General features: G+C 55.1%; 1 protein-coding gene across 1 annotated transcript; it reads right to left on the bottom strand.

The window, feature by feature from the left end:
* Positions 1 to 418: 418 nt before the first annotated feature.
* Positions 419 to 26,308, bottom strand: LOC107307384 (H-2 class II histocompatibility antigen, A-U alpha chain-like). The gene is made up of 4 exons (XM_085532674.1): positions 26,180 to 26,308; positions 15,765 to 16,022; positions 14,652 to 14,933; positions 419 to 7,272 (listed from the first exon to the last, which is right to left on the bottom strand). Exons 1-4 carry the CDS (start codon positions 26,250 to 26,252, stop codon positions 7,115 to 7,117), a joined length of 771 nt encoding a protein of 256 aa, XP_085388800.1. The 5' UTR covers positions 26,253 to 26,308; the 3' UTR covers positions 419 to 7,114.

The raw sequence follows: 26,308 nt of genomic DNA, 5'->3' as shown, positions 1-26,308 counted from the left end.
ATAGACTCCACAGACCCCATAGACCCCACAGACCCCATAGACCCCATAGACCCCACAGACCCCACAGACCCCATAGACCCCATAGACCCCACAGACCCCACAGACCCCATAGACCCCATAGACCCCATAGATTCCTTATCCCATAGACCCCACAGACCCCATAGACCCCATAGACCCCACAGACCCCATAGACCCTATAGACTCCTCACCCCATAGACCCACAGACCCCATAGACCCCACAGACCCCATAGATTCCTTATCCCATAGACCCCACAGACCCCATAGATTCCTTATCCCATAGACCCCATAGACCCCATAGACCCCATAGACCCCATAGACCCCATAGATTTCTCACCCCATAGACCCCATAGACCCCATAGACCCCATAGACCCCATAGATTCCATAGACACCCTGTGATGCACATCGGGTCCGACCCCATTTATTACCCCCCAAAAGCCTTAGGGGGGAAATGGGGATCTATGGGGCAGGCGGGGGGGGGGATGTGTGGGGCGCTATGGGGTGCTATGGGGCTCTATGGGGCTCTATGGGGCGCTATGGGGCGCTGTGTGGGGCTCTATGGGGCACAATGGGGCTCTATGGGGCGCTATGGGGCACTATGGGGTGCTGTGTGGGGCTCTATGGGGTGCTATGGGGCTCTATGGGGCACAATGGGGCGCTATGGGGTGCTGTGTGGGGCTCTATGGGGCGCTATGGGGCGCTGTGTGGGGCTCTCTGGGGTGCTATGGGGCTCTATGGGGCTCTATGGGGCGCTATGGGGTGCTGTGTGGGGCTCTATGGGGCGCTGTGTGGGGCTCTATGGGGTGCTGTGTGGGGCTCTATGGGGTGCTATGGGGTGCTGTGTGGGGCTCTATGGGGCACAATGGGGCGCTATGGGGCGCTGTGTGGGGCTCTATGGGGTGCTGTGTGGGGCTCTATGGGGCACAATGGGGTGCTGTGTGGGGCTCTATGGGGCACAATGGGGCTCTATGGGGCGCTATGGGGCACTATGGGGTGCTGTGTGGGGCTCTATGGGGTGCTATGGGGCTCTATGGGGCACAATGGGGCGCTATGGGGTGCTGTGTGGGGCTCTATGGGGCGCTATGGGGCGCTGTGTGGGGCTCTCTGGGGTGCTATGGGGCTCTATGGGGCTCTATGGGGCGCTATGGGGTGCTGTGTGGGGCTCTATGGGGTGCTGTGTGGGGCTCTATGGGGTGCTATGGGGTGCTGTGTGGGGCTCTATGGGGCACAATGGGGCGCTATGGGGCGCTGTGTGGGGCTCTATGGGGTGCTGTGTGGGGCTCTATGGGGCACAATGGGGTGCTGTGTGGGGCTCTATGGGGCACAATGGGGCTCTATGGGGCGCTATGGGGCACTATGGGGTGCTGTATGGGGCTCTATGGGGCGCAATGGGGTGCTGTGTGGGGCTCTATGGGGCACAATGGGGCGCTATGGGGCTCTATGGGGCGCTATGGGGTGCTGTGTGTGGCTCTATGGGGCGCTATGGGGCTCTATGGGGCGCTATGGGGCTCTATGGGGTGCTGTGTGGGGCTCTATGGGGCGCTATGGGGCGCTGTGTGGGGCTCTATGGGGCGCTATGGGGTGCTGTGTGGGGCTCTATGGGGCACAATGGGGCTCTATGGGGCGCTATGGGGCTCTATGGGGCACAATGGGGCGCTATGGGGTGCTGTGTGGGGCTCTATGGGGCGCAATGGGGCGCTGTGTGGGGCTCTATGGGGCACAATGGGGCGCTGTGGGGCACAATGGGGCGCTATGGGGTGCTGTGTGGGGCTCTATGGGGCTCTATGGGGTGCTGTGGGGCACAATGGGGTGCTATGGGGTGCTGTGTGGGGCTCTATGGGGCGCTATGGGGTGCTATGGGGTGCTGTGTGGGGCTCTATGGGGCACAATGGGGTGCTGTGTGGGGCTCTATGGGGCGCAATGGGGTGTTATGGGGCTCTATGGGGCGCTATGGGGTGCTGTGTGGGGCTCTATGGGGTGCTGTGTGGGGCTCTATGGGGTGCTATGGGGTGCTGTGTGGGGCTCTATGGGGCACAATGGGGCGCTATGGGGCGCTGTGTGGGGCTCTATGGGGTGCTGTGTGGGGCTCTATGGGGCACAATGGGGTGCTGTGTGGGGCTCTATGGGGCACAATGGGGCTCTATGGGGCGCTATGGGGCACTATGGGGTGCTGTATGGGGCTCTATGGGGCGCAATGGGGTGCTGTGTGGGGCTCTATGGGGCACAATGGGGCGCTATGGGGCTCTATGGGGCGCTATGGGGTGCTGTGTGTGGCTCTATGGGGCGCTATGGGGCTCTATGGGGCGCTATGGGGCTCTATGGGGTGCTGTGTGGGGCTCTATGGGGCGCTATGGGGCGCTGTGTGGGGCTCTATGGGGCGCTATGGGGTGCTGTGTGGGGCTCTATGGGGCACAATGGGGCTCTATGGGGCGCTATGGGGCTCTATGGGGCACAATGGGGCGCTATGGGGTGCTGTGTGGGGCTCTATGGGGCGCAATGGGGCGCTGTGTGGGGCTCTATGGGGCACAATGGGGCGCTGTGGGGCACAATGGGGCGCTATGGGGTGCTGTGTGGGGCTCTATGGGGCTCTATGGGGTGCTGTGGGGCACAATGGGGTGCTATGGGGTGCTGTGTGGGGCTCTATGGGGCGCTATGGGGTGCTATGGGGTGCTGTGTGGGGCTCTATGGGGCACAATGGGGTGCTGTGTGGGGCTCTATGGGGCGCAATGGGGTGTTATGGGGCTCTATGGGGCACAATGGGGCGCTGTGGGGCACAATGGGGCGCTATGGGGTGCTATGGGGTGCTCTATGGGGCGCTATGGGGCTCTATGGGGCACAATGGGGCGCTATGGGGTGCTGTGTGGGGCTCTATGGGGCGCTATGGGGTGCTGTGTGGGGCTCTATGGGGCACAATGGGGCACAATGGGGTGCTGTGTGGGGCTCTATGGGGCACAATGGGGCGCTATGGGGTGCTGTGTGGGGCGCTATGGGGCTCAATGGGGCGCTATGGGGTGCTGTGTGGGGCGCTATGGGGCTCTATGGGGCTCAATGGGGCACTATGGGGCGCTGTGTGGGGTGCTGTGTGGGGCTCTATGGGGTGCTATGGGGCGCTATGGGGCACAATGGGGCTCTATGGGGCGCTATGGGGTGCTATGGGACTCTATGGGGTGCTATGGGGTGCTGTGTGGGGCTCTATGGGGCGCTATGGGGTGCTGTGTGGAGCTATGGGGCTCTATGGGGCACAATGGGGCGCTATGGGGTGCTGTGTGGGGCTCTATGGGGCTCTATGGGGTGCTGTGTGGGGCTCTATGGGGCGCTATGGGGTGCTGTGTGGGGCTCTATGGGGCTCTATGGGGCGCTATGGGGCTCTATGGGGTGCTGTGTGGGGCTCTATGGGGCACAATGGGGCGCTATGGGGTGCTGTGTGGGGCTCTATGGGGCACAATGGGGCGCTATGGGGTGCTGTGTGGGGCTCTATGGGGCGCTATGGGGTGCTGTGTGGGGCTCTATGGGGCACAATGGGGCGCTATGGGGCGCTGTGTGGGGCTCTATGGGGCACAATGGGGCGCTATGGGGCACAATGGGGCGCTATGGGGTGCTGTGTGGGGCTCTATGGGGCACAATGGGGCGCAATGGGGTGCTGTGTGGGGCTCTATGGGGCTCTATGGGGCGCTATGGGGCACAATGGGGCGCTATGGGGTGCTCTATGGGGCACAATGGGGCGCTATGGGGTGCTGTGTGGGGCGCTATGGGGCTCTATGGGGCACAATGGGGCGCTATGGGGTGCTGTGTGGGGCTCTATGGGGCGCTATGGGGCGCTATGGGGTGCTGTGTGGGGCTCTATGGGGCACAATGGGGTGCTATGGGGTGCTGTGTGGGGCTCTATGGGGCACAATGGGGCGCTATGGGGCGCTGTGTGGGGCTCTATGGGGCACAATGGGGCTCTATGGGGCTCTATGGGGTGCTGTGTGGGGCACAATGGGGCGCTATGGGGTGCTGTGGGGCTCTATGGGGTGCTATGGGGTGCTGTGTGGGGATCTATGGGGCGCTATGGGGTGCTGTATGGAGCTCTATGGGGCGCTATGGGGCTCTATGGGGCACAATGGGGCGCTATGGGGTGCTGTGTGGGGCTCTATGGGGCACAATGGGGCGCTATGGGGTGCTGTGTGGGGCTCTATGGGGCGCTATGGGGTGCTGTGTGGGGCGCTATGGGGCTCTATGGGGCACAATGGGGCGCTATGGGTCGCTGTGTGGGGCGCTATGGGGCGCTATGGGGTGCTGTGTGGAGCTCTATGGGGCACAATGGGGCGCTATGGGGCTCTATGGGGCGCTATGGGGTGCTGTGTGGGGCTCTATGGGGCGCAATGGGGTGCTGTGTGGGGCTCTATGGGGCGCTATGGGGCACAGTGGGGTGCTGTGGGTCTCAATGGGTCTCTATGGATCTCAGTGGGTCTCTATGGGTCGCAATGGGTCTCAATGGGGTTCAATGGGTCTCAATGGATCTCTATGGGTCTCAATGGGACTCAGTGGGACTCAATGGGACTCAATGGCTCTCAATGGCTCTCAATGGGCCGCCGTTACAGCAGCGCCCTCTGGCGGCCGTTGTTGGTACAGCAGCGCTTATGGGGTTCAATGGGTCTCTATGGGTTTCAATGGGTCTCAATGGGTTGGTGTGGGTCTCTATGGGTCTCTATGGGTCTCAATGGGGTTAATTGGGTCTCAATGGTGTTCAATGGGTCTCTATGGGTCACTGTGTGGGACTCAATGGGGTTCAGTGGTGCTCAATGGGTCTCAGTGGGTCTCAATGGGTCTCAATGGGTCTCAATGGATCTCAATGGGTCTTAATGGGTCTCTATGGGTCGCAGCAGGGTCTGCTATGGATCTCAATGGGTCTCAATGGATCTCTATGGGTTGCAGTGGGTCACAGCGGGTCTCAATGGGGTTCAATGCAGCTCAATGGGGTTCAATGGATCTCAATGGGTCTCAATGGATCTCAATGGGTCGGTGTGGGTCACAGCGGGTCTCAATGGGGTTCAGTGCAGCTCAATGGATCTCTATGGGTCGCAGCGGGTCTCAATGGCTCTCAATGGGCCTCAATGGGACTCAATGGGACTCAATGGATCTCTATGGGACTCAATGGGACTCAATGGGGCTCAATGGATCTCAATGGGACCCAATGGGGTTCAATGGGTCTCTATGGGTCTCTATGGATCTCAATGGGTCTCTATGGGGCTGAATAGGTCTCAGTGGGTCTCTATGGATTACAATGGGTCTCAATGGGTCTCAATGGGTCGTAGAAGGGTCTCAATGAGGTTCAATGCAGCTCAATGGGGTTCAATGCAGCTCAGCAGGACTCAGTGGGACTCAGTGGATCTCTATGGGACTCAATGGGACTCAATGGGTCGCACTGGGGTTCAATGGGTCTCTATGGGTCGCAGTGGGGTCTCAATGGGACTCAATGGCTGTCAATGGGAATCAATGGGGTTCAATGAAGCTCAATGGGGTTCAATGCAGCTCAATGGGGTTCAATGCAGCTCAATGGGGTTCAATGGATCTCTATGGGTCGCAGCAGGGTCTCAATGGATCTCAGTGGTACTCAATGGGACTCAATGGCTCTCAATGGATCCCAATGGGCCGCCGTTACAGCAGCGCCCTCTGGCGGCCGTTGTTGGTACAGCAGCGCTTATGGGGTTCAATGGGTCTCTATGGGTCTCTATGGGTCACAGTGGGTTTCAATGGGTCTCTATGGATTTCAGTGGGACTCAGTGGGTCTCAATGGGTCGCAGCAGGGTCTCAGCGGGTCTCTATGGGACTCAATGGATCTCTATGGGTTGCAGTGGGTCACAGTGGGTCTCAATGGGGTTCAATGCAGCTCAATGGGGTTCAATGGCTCTCTATGGGTCTCAATGGATCTCTATGGGTCGCAGCAGGGTCTCAATGGATCTCAATGGGTCTCAATGGGTCGCAGCGGGGTTCAATGCAGCTCAGCGGGTCTCAATGGATCTCAATGGGACTCAATGGGACTCAATGGCTCTCAATGGATCCCAATGGGCCGCCGTTACAGCAGCGCCCTCTGGCGGCCGTTGTTGGTACAGCAGCACTTATGGGGTTCAATGGGTCTCTATGGATTACAATGGGTCTCAATGGCTCTCTATGGGTCACAGTGGGGCTCAATGGGTCTCTATGGATTTCATTGGGACTCAATGGGTCTCTATGGGTCGGTGTGGGTCGCAGCGGGTCTCAATGGGGTTCAATGCAGCTCAATGGGGTTCAATGGGTCTCTATGGGTCGGTGTGGGTCCCTATGGATCTCAATGGGACTCAATGGATCTCAATGGGTCTCAATGGGTCTTAATGGGTCACAATGGGTCACAGTGGGTCTCTGTGTGGGTCTCAATGGGGCACAATGGGTTTCAGTGGCTCTCTATGGATCTCAGTGGCTCTCTATGGGTTGGTGTGGGTCTCTGTGTGGGTCTCAGCAGGTCTCAGTGGGGTTCAATGGTACTCAATGGATCTCTATGGGTCTCAATGGATCTCTATGGGTCTCAATGGATCTCTATGGGTCGCAGCAGGGTCTCAATGGATCTCAATGGGTCTCAATGGGTCGCAGCGGGGTTCAATGCAGCTCAGCGGGTCTCAATGGATCTCTATGGGACTCAATGGCTGTCAATGGGAATCAATGGGGTTCAATGGGTCTCTATGGGTCGGTGTGGGTCTCAATGGGTCTCTATGGGTCACAATGGGTCTCAATGGGTCGTAGCAGGGTCTCAATGGGGTTCAATGCAGCTCAATAATGGGGTTCAATGCAGCTCAATGGGACTCAATGCAGCTCAATGGGGTTCAATGGATCTCTATGGGTCGCAGCAGGGTCTCAATGGATCTAAATGGGTCTCAATGGATCTCAATGGGACTCAATGGACCTCAGTGGGGTTCAATGCAGCTCAATGGGGTTCAATGGATCTCAATGGGACTCAATGGCTGTCAATGGGAATCAGTGGGGTTCAATGAAGCTCAATGGGGTTCAATGCAGCTCTATGGGTCGCAGCAGGGTCTCAATGGGCCTCAATGGGACCCAATGGGCCTCAATAGGCCGCCGTTACAGCAGCGCCCTCTGGCGGCCGTTGCCGGTATTGCGCCTGACGGCGCGCAGGATGAGCGCGGTGCCGGCGGCGATTCCCACAATGCCCAGCGCCAATCCCACGGCGCACCACAAGGTGGCGCTGCGATCCGACGGCGGCAACGGGACTTCCGGCTCTATAGGGGATAATGGGCGTTAATTAACGCTAATAATACACTAATAAAGCCCTAATAAAGCCCTAATAGCCCTTAATAGGCCTTAATAGGCCTTAATAGGCCTTAATAGCCCCCTAATAGCCCTTAATAGGCCTTAATAGGCCCTTAATAGGCCCCTAATAGCCCTTAATAGGCCTTAATAGGCCCCTAATAGACACTAATAGACCCCTAATAGACACTAATAACCCATAATTACCACTAATAAGCCCTAATGAACCCCTAATAACACACTAATAACCCCTAATAAACCCTTAATATCCCCTAATATCCCCTAATAAATCCCTAATAACCCCTAATATCCCCTAATAACCCCATATCTCACCCCATAACCCCCTAATAACCCCTAATAACCCCAAATAATGGGCTAATAATGGGCTAATAACCCTAATATCTTACACTATAACCCCCTAATATCCCCTAATAACCCCTAATATTCCCTAATATCCCCTAATAACCCCTAATAACCCCTTATAGACACTAATAACCCTAATATCTTACACTATAACCCCCTAATAACCCCTAATAACCCCCTAATAACCCCTAATAACCCCCTAATATCCCCTAATATCCCCCTAATAACCCCTAATAATGGGCTAATAATGGGCTAATACCCCCATATCTCACCACCTATCCCCCTAATAACCCCATATCTCACCCCATAGCCCCCTAATAACCCCATATCTCACCCCATAGCCCCATAATAACCCCATATCTCACCCCATAGCCCCCATATCTCACCCCATAGCCCCCTAATAACCCCATATCTCACCCCATAGCCCCCTAATAACCCCTAATAACCCCTAATAACCCCTAATAAACCCCTAATAACCCTAATATCTTGCCCTTTTAGGCCCTAATAACCCCTAATAACCCCATATCTCACCCCATAACCCCCTAATAACCCCTAATAATGGGCTAATAATGGGCTAATAACCCCATATCTCACCCCATAACCCCCTAATAACCCCTAATAACACTCTAATAACCCCTAATAATTCCCTAATAACCCCTAATAATGGGCTAATAACCCCATATCTCACCCCATAACCCCCTAATTACCCTTAATAACACTCTAATAACCCCTAATAATCCCCCTAATGCCCCCTAATGACCCCATATCTCACCCCATATCCCCTAATACCCCCTAATAACCCCATATCTCACCCCATAACCCCCTAATTACCCCATATCTCACCTCATACCCCCTAATAACCCCTAATAACTGCTCATAAACCCCTAATAAACCCTAATAAACCCCAAATAACCCCTAATATCCCCCTAATAACCCCTAATATCCCCTAATAAGCCCCTAATAACCCCTAATATCCCCCTAATATCCCCCTAATAACCCCTAATATCCCCCTAATAACCCCTAATATCCCCCTAATAACCCCTAATAACCCCTAATAATGGGCTAATAACCCCTAATAACCCCCTAATAATCCCTAATAACCCCCTAATAACCCCTAATAATGGGCTAATAATGGGCTAATAACCCCATAATATCCCCTAATAAACCCCTAATAACTCACCCCATAACCTCTGTGTGGGTCCCTCCACAGCCCAGTGCCTCACAGCACACGTGTACACATCCCCCCTTTGGGGTACGAAGGGCAGGTAGGAAAACTTGCCATACAAGAGATTGGGGCGGCCATAATAAACGCTGTCATAAACCCCATCCCGCACCAAAACCCCATTACGGCGCCATTCCAACGTGGAACAGCCCCTAATAGCCCCTAATAGCCCCTAATAACCCCATAGCTCACCCCATAGCCCCCTAATAGCCCCTAATAGCCCCTAATAACCCCATAGCTCACCCCATAGCCCCTAATAGCCCCTAATAGCCCCTAATAACCCCATAGCTCACCCCATAGCCCCCTAATAGCCCCTAATAGCCCCTAATAACCCCATAGCTCACCCCATAGCCCCCTAATAGCCCCTAATAGCCCCTAATAACCCCATAGCTCACCCCATAGCCCCCTAATAGCCCCTAATAGCCCCTAATAACACCATAGCTCTCCCCATAGCCCCCTAATAGCCCCTAATAGCCCCTAATAACCCCATAGCTCACCCCATAGCCCCCTAATAGCCCCTAATAACACCTAATAACCCCATAGCTCACCCCATAGCCCCCTAATAGCCCCTAATAGCCCCTAATAACCCCATAGCTCACCCCATAGCCCCCTAATAGCCCCTAATAGCCCCTAATAACCCCATAGCTCACCCCATAGCCCCCTAATAGCCCCTAATAGCCCCTAATAACCCCATAGCTCACCCCATAGCCCCCTAATAGCCCCTAATAGCCCCCTAATAACCCCATAGCTCACCCCATAGCCCCCTAATAGCCCCTAATAGCCCCTAATAACCCCATAGCTCACCCCATAGCCCCCTAATAGCCCCTAATAGCCCCTAATAACCCCATAGCTCACCCCATAGCCCCTAATAGCCCCTAATAGCCCTTAATAACCCCATAGCTCACCCCATAGCCCCCTAATAGCCCCTAATAGCCCCTAATAACCCCATAGCTCACCCCATAGCCCCCTAATAGCCCCTAATAGCCCCTAATAACCCCATAGCTCACCCCATAGCCCCCTAATAGCCCCTAATAGCCCCTAATAACCCCATAGCTCACCCCATAGCCCCCTAATAGCCCCTAATAGCCCCTAATAACACCATAGCTCTCCCCATAGCCCCCTAATAGCCCCTAATAGCCCCTAATAACCCCATAGCTCACCCCATAGCCCCCTAATAGCCCCTAATAACACCTAATAACCCCATAGCTCACCCCATAGCCCCCTAATAGCCCCTAATAGCCCCTAATAACCCCATAGCTCACCCCATAGCCCCCTAATAGCCCCTAATAGCCCCTAATAACCCCATAGCTCACCCCATAGCCCCCTAATAGCCCCTAATAGCCCCTAATAACCCCATAGCTCACCCCATAGCCCCCTAATAGCCCCTAATAGCCCCCTAATAACCCCATAGCTCACCCCATAGCCCCCTAATAGCCCCTAATAGCCCCTAATAACCCCATAGCTCACCCCATAGCCCCCTAATAGCCCCTAATAGCCCCTAATAACCCCATAGCTCACCCCATAGCCCCTAATAGCCCCTAATAGCCCTTAATAACCCCATAGCTCACCCCATAGCCCCCTAATAGCCCCTAATAGCCCCTAATAACCCCATAGCTCACCCCATAGCCCCCTAATAGCCCCTAATAGCCCCTAATAACCCCATAGCTCACCCCATAGCCCCCTAATAGCCCCTAATAGCCCCTAATAACCCCATAGCTCACCCCATAGCCCCCTAATAGCCCCTAATAGCCCCTAATAACCCCATAGCTCACCCCATAGCCCCCTAATAGCCCCTAATAGCCCCTAATAACCCCATAGCTCACCCCATAGCCCCCTAATAGCCCCTAATAGCCCCTAATAACCCCATAGCTCACCCCATAGCCCCCTAATAGCCCCTAATAGCCCCTAATAACCCCATAGCTCACCCCATAGCCCCCTAATAGCCCCTAATAGCCCCTAATAACCCCATAGCTCACCCCATAGCCCCCTAATAGCCCCTAATAGCCCCTAATAACCCCATAGCTCACCCCATAGCCCCCTAATAGCCCCTAATAGCCCCTAATAGCCCCTAATAACCCCATAGCTCACCCCATAGCCCCCTAATAGCCCCTAATAGCCCCCTAATAACCCCATAGCTCACCCCATAGCCCCCTAATAGCCCCTAATAACCCCTAATAATGGGCTAATAATGGACTAATACCCCCATATCTCACCCCATAGCCCCCTAATAACCCCATATCTCACCCCATAACCCCCATATCTCACCCCATAGCCCCCTAATAACCCCATATCTCACCCCATAACCCCCATATCTCACCCCATACCCCCCTAATAACCCCATATCTCACCCCATATCCCCCTAATAACCCCTAATAACCCCTAATAATGGGCTAATATCCCCTAATAACCCCTAATAACCCCCTAATAACCCCATATCTCACCCCATAGCCTCCTAATACCCCCATATCTCACCCCATAGCCCCCTAATAACCCCATATCTCACCCCATAACCCCCTAATAACCCCTAATAACCCCCTAATAACCCCCTAATAACCCCTAATAACCCACTAATAACCCCATATCTCACCCCATAGCCCCCTAATATCCCCTAATAACCCCCTAATAACCCCTAATAATGGGCTAATAACCCCCAATATCCCCCTAATAACCCCATATCTCACCCCATAGCCCCCTAATAACCCCTAATAACCCCTTAATACCCCCTAATAACCCCCTAATATCCCCTAATAACCCCTAATAATGGGCTAATAATGGGCTAATACCCCCATATCTCACCCCATAGCCCCCTAATAACCCCATATCTCACCCCATAGCCCCCTAATAACCCCTAATAACCCCTAATAAACCCCTAATAACCCCTAATAATGGGCTAATATCCCACCCCATAACCCCATAACTCACCCCATAGCCTCTGTGTGGGTCCCTCCATAGCCCAGTGCCTCACAGCACACGTGTACACATCCCCCCTTTGGGGTACGAAGGGCAGGTAGGAAAACTTGCCATACAAGAGATTGGGGCGGCCATAATAAACGCTGTCAGAAACCCCATCCCGCACCAAAACCCCATTACGGCGCCATTCCAACGTGGAACAGCCCCTAATAGCCCCTAATAGCCCCTAATAATGGGCTAATAATGGGCTAATATCCCCTAATAACTCCCAAATAACCCTAATATCTCACCCCATATCCCACTAATATCCCCTAATAACCCCCTAATAACCCCATATCTCACCCCATATCCCCCTAATAACCCCTAATACCGCCTAATATCCCCCTAATAACCCCTAATACCCACTAATAAACCCCTAATAACCCTAATATCTTACCCTATATCCCCCTAATAACCCCATATCTCACCCCATAGCCCCCTAATATCCCCTAATACCCCCCTAATAACCCCATATCTCACCCCATAGCCCCCTAATAACCCCTAATAACCCCTAATAATGGGCTAATAACCCCCAATATCCCCCTAATAACCCCATATCTCACCCCATAGCCCCCTAATAACCCCATATCTCACCCCATAGCCCCCTAATATCCCCCTAATAACCCCTAATAATCCCCTAATACCCCCCTAATACCCCCATATCTCACCCCATAACCCCATATCTCACCCCATAGCCCCCTAATATCCCCTAATAACCCCTAATAATTTCCTAATAACCCTAATATCTTGCCCTTTTAGGCCCTAATAACCCCTAATAACCCCATATCTCACCCCATAACCCCCTAATAACCCCTAATAACCCCTAATAATGGGCTAATAATGGGCTAATAACCCCATAATAACCCCATATCTCACCCCATAACTCACCCCATAGCCTCTGTGTGGGTCCCTCCATAGCCCAGTGCCTCACAGCACACGTGTACACATCCCCCCTTTGGGGTACGAAGGGCAGGTAGGAAAACTTGCCATACAAGAGATTGGGGCGGCCATAATAAACGCTGTCATAAACCCCATCCCGCACCAAAACCCCATTACGGCGCCATTCCAACGTGGAACAGCCCCTAATAGCCCCTAATAGCCCCTAATAACCCCATAGCTCACCCCATAGCCCCCTAATAGCCCCTAATAGCCCCTAATAACCCCATAGCTCACCCCATAGCCCCCTAATAGCCCCTAATAGCCCCTAATAACCCCATAGCTCACCCCATAGCCCCCTAATAGCCCCTAATAGCCCCTAATAACCCCATAGCTCACCCCATAGCCCCCTAATAGCCCCTAATAGCCCCTAATAACCCCATAGCTCACCCCATAGCCCCCTAATAGCCCCTAATAGCCCCTAATAACCCCATAGCTCACCCCATAGCCCCCTAATAGCCCCTAATAGCCCCTAATAACCCCATAGCTCACCCCATAGCCCCCTAATAGCCCCTAATAGCCCCTAATAACCCCATAGCTCACCCCATAGCCCCCTAATAGCCCCTAATAGCCCCTAATAACCCCATAGCTCACCCCATAGCCCCCTAATAGCCCCTAATAGCCCCTAATAACCCCATAGCTCACCCCATAGCCCCCTAATAGCCCCTAATAGCCCCCTAATAACCCCATAGCTCACCCCATAGCCCCCTAATAGCCCCTAATAGCCCCTAATAACCCCATAGCTCACCCCATAGCCCCCTAATAGCCCCTAATAGCCCCTAATAACCCCATAGCTCACCCCATAGCCCCCTAATAGCCCCTAATAACCCCATAGCTCAGCCCATAGCCCCCTAATAACCCCATATCTCACCCCATAACCCCCTAATAACCCCATATCTCACCCCATATCCCACCCCATATCTCACCCCATAACTCACCCCATAACCTCTGTGTGGGTCCCTCCATAGCCCAGTGCCTCACAGCACACGTATAGACGTCCCATAACCCCCTAATAACCCCATATCTCACCCCATAACCCCCTAATAACCCCATATCTCACCCCATATCCCCCTAATAACCCCTAATATCCCCCTAATAACCCCTAATAACCCCTAATAAACCCCTAATAACCCCTAATAACCCTAATATCTTGCCCTTTTAGGCCCTAATAACCCCATATCTCACCCCATGGCCCCCTAATAACCCCATATCTCACCCCATATCCCCCCAATATCCCACTCCACAACCCCATATCCCCCTAATAACCCCATATCTCACCCCATAGCCCCCTAATAACCCCTAATAACCCCTAATAATCCCCTAATAACCCTAATATCTTACCCTATATCCCCCTAATAACCCCATATCTCACCCCATAGCCCCCTAATATCCCCTAATACCCCCCTAATACCCCCATATCTCACCCCATAGCCCCCTAATAACCCCTAATAACCCCTAATAATGGGCTAATACCCCCATATCTCACCCCATATCCCCCTAATACCCCCATATCTCACCCCATAGCCTTCTAATACCCCCATATCTCACCCCATAGCCCCCTAATAACCCCATATCTCACCCCATAGCCCCCTAATATCCCCATATCTTACCCCATATCTCCCTAATAACCCCTAATAACCCCTAATAATCCCCTAATAACCCCATATCTCACCCTATACCCCCCTAATAACCCCATATCTCACCCCATAACCCCCATATCTCACCCCATAGCCCCCTAATATCCCCTAATAACCCCCTAATAACCCCATATCTCACCCCACAACCCCATAACTCACCCCATAACCCCATAATATCCCCTAATAACCCACTAATAACCCCATATCTCACCCCATAACCCCATAATAACCCCTAATAACTCACCCCATAGCCTCTGTGTGGGTCCCTCCATAGCCCAGTGCCTCACAGCACACGTGTACACATCCCCCCTTTGGGGTACGAAGGGCAGGTAGGAAAACTTGCCATACAAGAGATTGGGGCGGCCATAATAAACGCTGTCATAAACCCCATCCCGCACCAAAACCCCATTACGGCGCCATTCCAACGTGGCTACGGGGGGCCAGAACTTGTCGGCGTAACAGATGAGGACGTTGGGTTCGTCGATGTCTACGGGATCCATAGGGAATAGGAACAGCTCCGGGGCCACTGGATAGGGGGGGATAAAGGGTTAGATGGGGTTATAGGGTCGTCAACCCCATAGAACATCATTACAACATATTAAGCCTATAACCCTATATTGATCCCATATAACCCCATAAGGACCCCATACAGACCCCATAAGTGACCGTATAACCCCATATAACCCCATAAGGACCCCATATAACCCAATAAGGACCCCATATAACCCCATAAGGACCCCCTCAGGACCCCATATAACCCCATACGGACCCCATACTGGCCCTATAATGACCCAATAACCCCATATTAACCCCATAATAACCCCTATAAGGACCCCATACTGAACCTATAATGACCCTATAACCCCATAAAGTCCCTATACAGACCCCATACTGACCCTATAGTGACCCTATAACCCCATAAGGACCCAATATAACCCCATATAACCCTATATAACCCTATAGTGACCCTATATCCCATACTGAAGTCCTCCTGGTTGGCCATGCTCTTCAAGCGCCCCCTAGTGGCCATCCCCTGCCATTACAAGGACCCTATAACCCCATATAACCCCATAATAAACCCCATTTAACCCCATAATTACCCCCTAATGACCCCCTAAGGACCCCATACTGACCCTATAACCCCATAAGGACCCCATATAACCCCATATAACCCCGTAAGGACTCCCTATAACCCCATATAACCCCATCCCGAAGTCCTCCTGTGTGGAGGACTCTCCTCCTTGCCTACCGCCATGTTCATCAGCGCCCCCTGGTGGCCATTCCCTGTCATTACACCATATTAACCCTATGACCCTATAGCGACCCTATAACCTAATATTGATCCTAAATCCCATACCAAAGTCCTCTTGGGATCGATTGGAGTTGTGGATCATGATGTCCAGGTTCTGTTTGCCCACCGCCATGTTCTGCAGGGCTCCCTGTGCTTCGAAGCTGGCGTAGCGTCCAAACTCCGGCAGCCTCCAGACAGTCTGAGCCGCATCGAGTTCAACGTGGAACAGCTCGTCCCCATCGAAATGGAACCCGAATTGAGCTGAGGATGAATCCGGGCCTTCCCAGCGCTGGTAGAACTCGGCCTGAAGGAGTATATGGGGTTCTATGGGGTTAGAGAGGGAGATATGGGGTTATTAGGGTTGTATGGGGTTGTATGGGGTTGTATGGGGTTGTATGGGGTCAATGGAATCTAAACTAGGCCGAGGAGGAATCGAGGCCTTCACAGTGCTGGTAGAACTCGGCCTGAAGGAGTATATGGGGTTCTATGGGGTCAGAGAAGTTATATAGGGTTATACGGGGTGTTATAGGGTTGTATGGGGTTGTATGGGGTTCTATGGGGTTCTATGGGGTTATTAGGGTCAATGGAACCCAACTGAATCCCTGGCCTTCCCAGCACTGGTAGAACTCGGCCTGGAGGATCATGTGGGGCTCTATAGGGTCAGAGAAGTTATATAGGGTTATACGAGGTTTTATAGGGTTGTATGGGGTTATTAGAGTCATTTAGGGTCAGTTAGGGTCATTTAGGGTCTTTTAGGGTCTTATGGGGTCAATGGAACCCAACTGAATCCGGGCCTTCCCAGCGCTGGTAGAACTCGGCCTGCAGGAGCATGTGGGGCTCTATAGGGTCAGAGAAGTTATATAGGGTTATACGGGATTTTATAGGGTTGTATGGGGTTATTAGGGTCATTTAGGGTCATTTAGGGTCTTTTGGGGTCAGTAGGGATCATGTAGGGTCAATGGAACCCAATTGAATCCAGGCCTTCCCAGCGCTGGTAGAACTCGGCCTGTAGCCGCACGTGGGGCTCTATAGGATCGACAAGGGTTTTATGGGGTTATTAGGGTTATTTAGGGTCTTTTGGGGTCATTTAGGGTCTTTTGGGATCATTTAGAGTCAGTGGGGTTTGGGGTCAGTGGAGTTAGGGGGGTCTTTTGGGGTTATTAGGGTCGTTTGGGGTTGTATGGGGTCAATGGAACCCGAATTGAGCTGAGGATGAATCCGGGCCTTCCCAGCGCTGGTAGAACTCGGCCTGGAGGAGTATATGGGGTTCTATGGGGTCAGAGAGGAGATATAGGGTCAGAGAGGATATATAGGGTTGTATAGGGTTCTATGGGGTTGTATGGGGTCAATGGAACCCGAATTGAGCTGAGGACGAATCCGGGCCTTCCCAGCGCTGGTAGAACTCGGCCTGAAGGAGTATATGGGGTTCTATGGGGTCAGAGAAGGAGATATGGGGTTATTAGGGTTGTATGGGGTTGTATGGGGTCAGTAGGGATCATGTAGGGTCAATGGAATCTGAACTAGGCCGAGGAGGAATCGAGGCCATCACAGCGCTGGTAGAACTCGGCCTGGAGGAGTATATGGGGTTCTATGGGGTCAGAGAAGGAGATATGGGGTTATTAGGGTTGTATGGGGTCAATGGAATCTGAACTAGGCCGAGGATGAATCCGGGCCTACCCAGCGCTGGTAGAACTCGGCCTGGAGGAACATGTGAGGTTCTATGGGGTTCTATGGGGTTCTATGGGGTTATTAGGGTTCTATGGGGTTATATAGGGCTATTAGGGTTGTATGGGGTCATCAGGGATCATTTAGGGTCAGTAGGGATCATTTAGGGTCAATGGAACCCGAACTAGGCCGAGGAGGAATCCGGGCCTACCCAGCGCTGGTAGAACTCGGCCTGTAGCAGTACATGGGGTTCTATAGGGTTTATAGGGTTATTAGGGTTATTTAGGGTCTTTTGGGGTCTTTTGGGGTCTTTTGGGGTCAGTAGGGATCATTTAGGGTCAGTAGGGAACATTTAGGGTCAATGGAACCCGAACTAGGCCGAGGAGGAATCGAGGCCTTCCCAGCGCTGGTAGAACTCAGCCTGCAGCAGCACGTGGGATTCTATAGGGTTATATGGGGTTATTAGGGTCATTTAGGGTCTTTTGGGGTCATTTAGGGTCATTTAGGGTCAGTGTGGTTGGGGGTCAGTGAAGTTAGGGGGGTCTATAGGGTCATTTGGGGCTCTATAGGGTTGTATAGGGTTCTATGGGGTTGTATGGGGTCAATGGAACCCGAATTGAGCTGAGGATGAATCCGGGCCTTCCCAGCGCTGGTAGAACTCGGCCTGGAGGAGTATATGGGGTTCTATGGGGTCAGAGAGGAGATATAGGGTCAGAGAGTATATATAGGGTTGTATGGGGTTATTAGGATCAATGGAATCCGAACTAGGCCCGAACTAGGCCGAGGAGGAATCGAGGCCTACCCAGCACCGGTAGAACTCAGCATGTAGCAGCACGTGGGGCTCTATAGGGTTCTATAGGGTTATTAGGGTTATTTAGGGTCTTTTGGGGCCTTTTGGGATCATTTAGGGTCAGTAGGGATCATTTAGGGTCAATGGAACCCGAACTAGGCCGAGGAGGAATCGAGGCCTTCCCAGCGCTGGTAGAACTCGGCCTGCAGGAGTATGTGGGATTCTATAGGGTTATATGGGGTTATTAGGGTTATTTAGGGTCGTTTAGTGTCATTTAGGGTCTTTTGGGGCCTTTTGGGGTCATTTAGGGTCAGTAGGGATCATTTAGGGTCAGTAGGGATCATTTAGGGTCAATGGAACCTGAACTAGGCCGAGGAGGAATCGAGGCCTTCACGGCGCTGGTAGAACTCGGCCTGCAGGAGTATGTGGGGCTCTATGGGGTTATATGGGATTATTAGGGTTATTTAGGGTCGTTTAGTGTCATTTAGGGTCTTTTGGGGCCTTTTGGGGTCATTTAGGGTCGTTTGGGGTTATTAGGATCAATGGAACCAGAACTAGGCCGAGGAGGAATCGAGGCCTTCCCAGCGCTGGTAGAACTCAGCCTGCAGGAGCACGTGGGGCTCTATGGGGTTCTATGGGGTTCTATGGGGTTATTAGGGTTCTATGGGGTTATATAGGGCTATTAGGGTTGTATGGGGTCAGTAGGGATCATTTAGGGTCAATGGAACCCAAACTAGGCCGAGGAGGAATCGAGGCCTACCCAGCAGCGGTAGAACTCGGCCTGTAGCAGCATGTGAGGTTCTATAGGGTTCTATAGGGTTATTAGGGTTCTATAGGGTTATTAGGGTTATTTAGGGTCGTTTAGTGTCATTTAGGGTCTTTTGGGGTCAGTAGGGATCATTTAGGGTCAGTAGGGATCATTTAGGGTCAATGGAACCCAAACTAGGCCGAGGAGGAATCGAGGCCTTCCCAGCGCTGGTAGAACTCGGCCTGCAGCAGTATGTGAGGTTCTATAGGGTTATATGGGGTTGTATGGGGTTATTAGGGTCATTTAGGGTCTTTTGGGGTTCTATAGGGTCAGTGGGGTTGGGGGTCAGTGGGGTTAGGGGGGTCTATAGGGTCATTTGGGGCTCTATAGGGTTCTATGGGGTTATTAGGGTCATATGGGGTTAGTCAGGTTGGGGGTCAGGGGGGTTAAGGGGGTCTATAGGGTCATTTGGGGCTCTATAGGGTTATATGGGGTTATATGGGGTTATTAGGGTCATTTAGGGTCAGTGTGGTTGGGGGTCAGTGAAGTTAGGGGGGTCTATAGGGTCATTTGGGGCTCTATAGGGTTGTATGGGGTTATATGGGGTCCTATGGGGTTAGTCAGGTTGGGGGTCAGTGGGGTTAGGGGGGTCTATAGGGTCATTTGGGGCTCTATAGGGTTGTATGGGGTTATATGGGGTCCTATGGGGTTATATGCGGTTATATGGGGTCCTATGGGGTTGTATGGGGTCCTATGGGGTTAGTCAGGTTGGGGGTCAGGGGCGTTAAGGGGGTCTATAGGGTCATTTGGGGCTCTATAGGGTTCTATGGGGTTATATGGGGTCCTATGGGGTTATATGCGGTTATATGGGGTCCTATGGGGTTGTATGGGGTCCTATGGGGTTAGTCAGGTTGGGGGTCAGGGGGGTTAAGGGGATCTATAGGATCATTTGGGGCTCTATAGGGTTCTATGGGGTTGTATGGGGTCCTATGGGGTTAGTCAGGTTGGGGGTCAGGGGGGTTAAGGGGGTCTATAGGGTCATTTGGGGCTCTATAGGGTTCTATGGGGTTATTAGGGTCATATGGGGTTAGTCAGGTTGAGGGTCAGTGGGGTTAAGGGGGTCTATAGGGTCATTTGGGGCTCTATAGGGTTATATGGGGTTATATGGGGTTATTAGGGTCATTTAGGGTCAGTGTGGTTGGGGGTCAGTGCAGTTAAGGGGGTCTATAGGGTCATTTGGGGCTCTATAGGGTTCTATGGGGTTATTAGGGTCATATGGGGTTAGTCAGGTTGGGGGTCAGTGGAGTTATGGGGATCTATAGGGTCATTTGGGGCTCTATAGGGTTATATGGGGTTATTAGGGTCATTTAGGGTCAGTGTGGTTGGGGGTCAGTGGAGTTATGGAGATCTATAGGGTCATTTGGGGCTCTATAGGGTTGTATGGGTTGTATGGGGTCAATGGAACCCAAATGAATCCAGCCCCACAGCCACCCCATAACTGCTATGGGACCCACCCAGCCACCCCATAAGTGCTATGGGACCCCCCCAGCCCCATAGCCACCCCATAGCCACCCCATAACTCCTATGGGGCCACCCCATAACTCCTATGGGACCCCACCCAGCCCCATACCCACCCCATAACTCCTATGGGGCCACCCCATAACTGCTATAGGACCCACCCAGACCCATAGCCATCCCATAACTCCTATAGGGCCACCCCATAACTGCTATGGGACCCCCCCAGCCCCATAACTCCTATGGGACCCCCCCTGCCCCATAGCCACCCCATAACTCCTATGGGATCCCCCCCAGCCCCATAACTGCTATGGGACCCCCCCAGCCCCATAACTGCTATGGGACCCCCCCAGCCCCATAGCCACCCCATAACTCCTATAGGACCCCCCCAGTCCCATAGCCACCCCATAACTCCTATGGGACCCCCCCCAGCCCCATACCCACCCCATAACTCCTATAGGGCCACCCCATAACTGCTATGGGACCCACTTAGACCCCCCCCCAGCCCCATAGCTGCCCCATAACTCCTATGGGACCCCCCCAGCCCCATAGCCACCCCATAACTCCTATGGGACCCCCCCCAGCCCCATAGCCACCCCATAACTCCTATGGGACCCACCCAGATCCCCCCCAGCCCCATAACTCCTATGGGACCCCCCCAGCCCCATAGCCACCCCATAGCCGCCCCATAACTCCTATGGGACCCCCCCAGCCCCATAGCCACCCCATAAGTCCTATAGGGCCACCCCATAACTCCTATGGGACCCCCCCAGCCCCACAACTCCTATGGGACCCCCCCAACCCCATAACTTCTATGGGATCCCCCCCAGCCCCATAACTCCTATGGGACCCCCCCAGCCCCATAACTCCTATGGGACCCCCCAGCCCCATAGCCGCCCCATAACTCCTATGGGACCCCCCCAGCCCCATAGCCACCCCATAGCCACCCCATAAGTCCTATAGGGCCACCCCATAACTGCTATGGGACCCACCCCAGCCCCATAGCTGCCCCATAGCTGCCCCATAGCCACTATGGGACCCCCCCTAGACCCATAGCCGCCCCATAGCCACCCCATAACTCCTATGGGACCCCCCCCAGCCCCATAACTCCTATGGGACCCCCTCAGCCCCATAGCCACCCCATAGAAACCCCATAACTCCTATGGGACCCCAACCCAGCCCCATAAATGCTATAGGACCCCCCCAGCCCCATAACTCCTCCCCCCAGCCCCATACCCACCCCATAACTCCTATGGGGCCACCCCATAACTCCTATGGGACACCCCCAGCCCCATAACTCCTATGGGACCCCCTCAGCCCCATAGCCACCCCATAGAAACCCCATAACTCCTATGGGACCCCAACCCAGCCCCATAAATGCTATAGGACCCCCCCAGCCCCATAACTCCTATAGGGCCACCCCATAACTCCTATGGGACCCCCCCCAGCCCCATAACTCCTATGGGACCCCCCCAGCCCCATAGCCACCCCATAACTCCTATAGGGCCACCCCATAACTGCTATGGGACCCACTTAGACCCCCCCCAGCCCCATAGCCACCCCATAACTCCTATGGGACCCCCCCCAGCCCCATAACTCCTATGGGACCCCCCCAGCCCCATAGCCACCCCATAACTCCTATGGGACCCACCCAGATCCCCCCCAGCCCCATAACTCCTATGGGACCCCCCCAGCCCCATAGCCACCCCATAACTCCTATGGGGCCACCCCATAACTGCTATAGGACCCACCCAGACCCATAGCCATCCCATAACTCCTATAGGGCCACCCCATAACTGCTATGGGACCCCCCCCATCCCCATAGCCACCCCATAACTCCTATGGGGCCACCCCATAGCTACTATGGGACCCCCCCAGCCCCATAGCCACCCCATAAGTGCTATGGGACCCCCCCAGCCCCATAGCCACCCCATAACTCCTATGGGACCACCCCCAGCCCCATAGCCGCCCCATAGCCGCCCCATAACTCCTATGGGACCCCCCCAGCCCCATAGCCACCCCATAGCCGCCCCATAACTCCTATGGGTCCACCCCATCCCCACAACTCCTATGGGACCCCCCCAGCCCCATAACTCCTATGGGACCCCCCCAGCCCCATAGCCACCCCATAGCCACCCCATAAGTCCTATAGGGCCACCCCATAACTTCTATGGGACCCCCCCAACCCCATAACTTCTATGGGACCCCCCCCAGCCCCATAACTCCTATGGGACCCCCCCAGCCCCATAACTCCTATGGGACCCCCCCAGCCCCATAGCCACCCCATAACTCCTATGGGACCCCCCCAGCCCCATAGCCACCCTATAGCCGCCCCATAACTGCTATGGGACCCCCCCAGCCCCATAGCCACCCCATAGCCGCCCCATAACTCCTATGGGACCCCCCCCAGCCCCATAACTCCTATGGGACCAACCCATCCCCCCTTTGGACACCCCCCCAGCCCCATAGCCACCCCATAGCCACCCCATAAGTCCTATAGGGCCACCCCATAACTGCTATGGGACCCCCCCAGCCCCATAGCCACCCCATAGCCGCCCCATAACTCCTATGGGACCCCCCCAGCCCCATAGCCACCCCATAGCCGCCCCATAACTCCTATGGGTCCACCCCATCCCCACAACTCCTATGGGACCCCCCCAACCCCATAACTCCTATGGGACCCCCCTAGCCCCATAGCCACCCCATAGCCACCCCATAACTCCTATAGGGCCACCCCCAGCCCCCCTTAGGACCCCCCCCCCCCAGCCCCATAGCCACCCCATAACTCCTATGGGACCCCCCCAGCCCCATAGCCACCCCATAAGTCCTATAGGGCCACCCCATAACTTCTATGGGACCCCCCCAACCCCATAACTTCTATGGGACCCCCCCCAGCCCCATAACTCCTATGGGACCCCCCCAGCCCCATAACTCCTATGGGACCCCCCCCAGCCCCATAACTCCTATGGGACCCCCCCCAGCCCCATAACTCCTATGGGACCCCACCCAGCCCCATAGCCACCCCATAGCCACCATAGGACCCCCCCCAGCCCCATAGCCACCCCATAACTGCTATGGGACCCCCCCCAGTCCCATAGCCACCCCATAGCCGCCCCATAAGTGCTATGGGGCCACCCCATAACTCCTATGGGACCCCCCCCCAACCCCATAGCCACCCCATAGCCACTATAGGACCCCCCCAGCCCCATAGCCACCCCATAGCCACTATAGGACCACCCCATCCCCATAACTCCTATGGGACCCCACCCAGCCCCATAGCCACCCCATAGCCACTATAGGACCCCCCCCAGCCCCATAGCCACCCCATAACTCCTATGGGACCCCACCCAGCCCCATACCCACCCCATAACTCCTATGGGGCCACCCCATAACTGCTATGGGACCCACTTAGACCCCCCCCCAGCCCCATAGCTGCCCTATAACTCCTATGGGACCCCCCCAGCCCCATAGCCACCCCATAACTCCTATGGGACCCCCCCCAACCCCATAGCTGCCCCATAGCCCCCCATAACTCCTATGGGGCCACCCCATAACTCCTATGGGACCCCCCCAGCCCCATAACTCCTATGGGACCCCCCCAGCCCCATAGCCACCCCATAGCCGCCCCATAACTCCTATAGGGCCACCCCCAGCCCCCCTTAGGACCCCCCCCCCCCCCAGCCCCATAGCCACCCCATAACTCCTATGGGACCCCCCCAGCCCCATAGCCACCCCATAGCCACCCCATAAGTGCTATGGGGCCACCCCATAACTCCTATGGGACCCCCCCAGCCCCATAACTTCTATGGGATCCCCCCCAGCCCCATAACTCCTATGGGACCCCCCCAGCCCCATAGCCACCCCATAGAAACCCCATAACTTCTATGGGACCCCCCCAGCCCCATAGCCACCCCATAGCCGCCCCATAAGTGCTATGGGACCCCACCCAGCCCCATAGCCACCCCATAACTCCTATGGGGCCACCCCATCCCCATAACTCCTATGGGACCCCCCCAGCCCCATAACTCCTATGGGACCCCCCCAGCCCCATAGCCACCCCATAGAAACCCCATAACTTCTATGGGACCCCAACCCAGCCCCATAAATGCTATAGGACCCCCCCAGCCCCATAACTCCTATAGGGCTACCCCATAACTCCTATGGGACCCCCCCAGCCCCATAACTCCTATGGGACCCCCCCAGCCCCATAACTCCTATGGGACCCCCCCAGCCCCATAGCCACCCCATAGCCGCCCCATAACTCCTATGGGACCCCAACCCAGCCCCATAAATGCTATAGGACCCCCCCAGCCCCATAACTCCTATGGGACCCCCCCAGCCCCATAGCCACCCCATAGCCACCCCATAAGTCCTATAGGGCCACCCCATAACTTCTATGGGACCCCCCCCAGCCCCATAACTCCTATGGGACCAACCCATCCCCCCTTTGGACACCCCCCCAGCCCCATAGCCACACCATAGCCACCCCATAACTCCTATAGGGCCACCCCCATAACTGCTATGGGACCCACCCCAGCCCCATAGCTGCCCCATAGCTGCCCCATAGCCACTATGGGACCCCCCCTAGACCCATAGCCGCCCCATAGCCGCCCCATAACTCCTATAGGACCCCCGCCATCCCCATAACTCCTATGGGGCCACCCCATAACTTCTATGGGACCCCCCCCCCCCCCCCTTAGAACCCCCCCCAGCCCCATAGCCACCCCATAAGTCCTATAGGGCCACCCCATAACTCCTATGGGGCTACCCCATAAGTGCCATGGGACCCCCCCCCAGCCCCATAACTTCTATGGGACCCCCCCCAGCCCCATAACTCCTATGGGACCCCCCCCAGCCCCATAACTCCTATGGGACCCCCCCAGCCCCATAACTCCTATGGGACCCCCCCCAGCCCCATAACTCCTATGGGACCCCCCCCAGCCCCATAACTCCTATGGGACCCCCCCCAGCCCCATAACTCCTATGGGACCCCCCCCAGCCCCATAACTCCTATGGGACCCCCCCAGCCCCATAACTCCTATGGGACCCCCCCCAGCCCCATAACTCCTATGGGACCCCCCCCAGCCCCATAGCCACCCCATAACTCCTATGGGGCCACCCCATCCTCATAACTCCTATGGGACCCCCCCAGCCCCATAGCCACCCCATAGCCACCCCATAACTCCTATGGGATCCCCCCCAGCCCCATAGCCACCCTATAGCCGCCCCATAACTGCTATGGGACCCCCCCAGCCCCCCTTAGGACCCCCCCCCCAGCCCCATAGACGCCCCATAGCCACCCCATAACTCCTATAGGACCCCCCCCAGCCCCATAACTCCTATAGGGCCACCCCATAACTCCTATGGGACCCCCCCCAGCCCCATAACTCCTATGGGACCCCCCCAGCCCCATAGCCACCCCATAGCCACCCCATAAGTCCTATAGGGCCACCCCATAACTTCTATGGGACCCCCCCCAGCCCCATAACTCCTATGGGACCCCCCCAGCCCCATAGCCACCCCATAACTCCTATGGGATCCCCCCCAGCCCCATAACTCCTATGGGACCCCCCCAGCCCCATAACTCCTATGGGACCCCCCCAGCCCCATAGCCACCCCATAGAAACCCCATAACTCCTATGGGACCCCCCCCAGCCCCATAACTCCTATGGGACCCCCTCAGCCCCATAGCCACCCCATAGAAACCCCATAACTTCTATGGGACCCCCCCCCCCCCCCCCTTTAGGACCCCTCCCCACGCACTCAGGACGGCCCCGACGCCCCCCAGGACCCCAATGATGATCAATGGGGCCGCAGCTCCTCTCAGCGCCGCCATGTCCAGCTCCTCGCCCTACAAGTTGTGGGGTGGGAATGGGGTGGATTGAGTTATGG

This window comes from Coturnix japonica, unplaced genomic scaffold (assembly GCF_054131305.1).
Source record: "Coturnix japonica strain WE unplaced genomic scaffold, WE-NBRP24 Scf050, whole genome shotgun sequence".
Taxonomy (NCBI): domain Eukaryota; kingdom Metazoa; phylum Chordata; class Aves; order Galliformes; family Phasianidae; genus Coturnix; species Coturnix japonica.
The sequence above is the reverse complement of the archived record's forward strand: the minus strand, read 5'-3'. Positions and strand labels throughout refer to the sequence as shown.

Excerpts from the sequence above, each read along its gene's own strand:
- LOC107307384 (XM_085532674.1), bottom strand. The coding sequence starts at position 26,252 with ATGGCGGCGCTGAGAGGAGCTGCGGCCCCATTGATCATCATTGGGGTC. Across the intron at positions 14,934-15,764 it reads TCGATCCCAAGAGGACTTTG|TGGCCCCGGAGCTGTTCCTA; the intron begins GTATGGGATTTA and ends CCCCCTATCCAG. Across the intron at positions 7,273-14,651 it reads ACCCACACAGAGGCTATGGG|AGCCGGAAGTCCCGTTGCCG; the intron begins GTGAGTTATTAG and ends TATCCCCTATAG.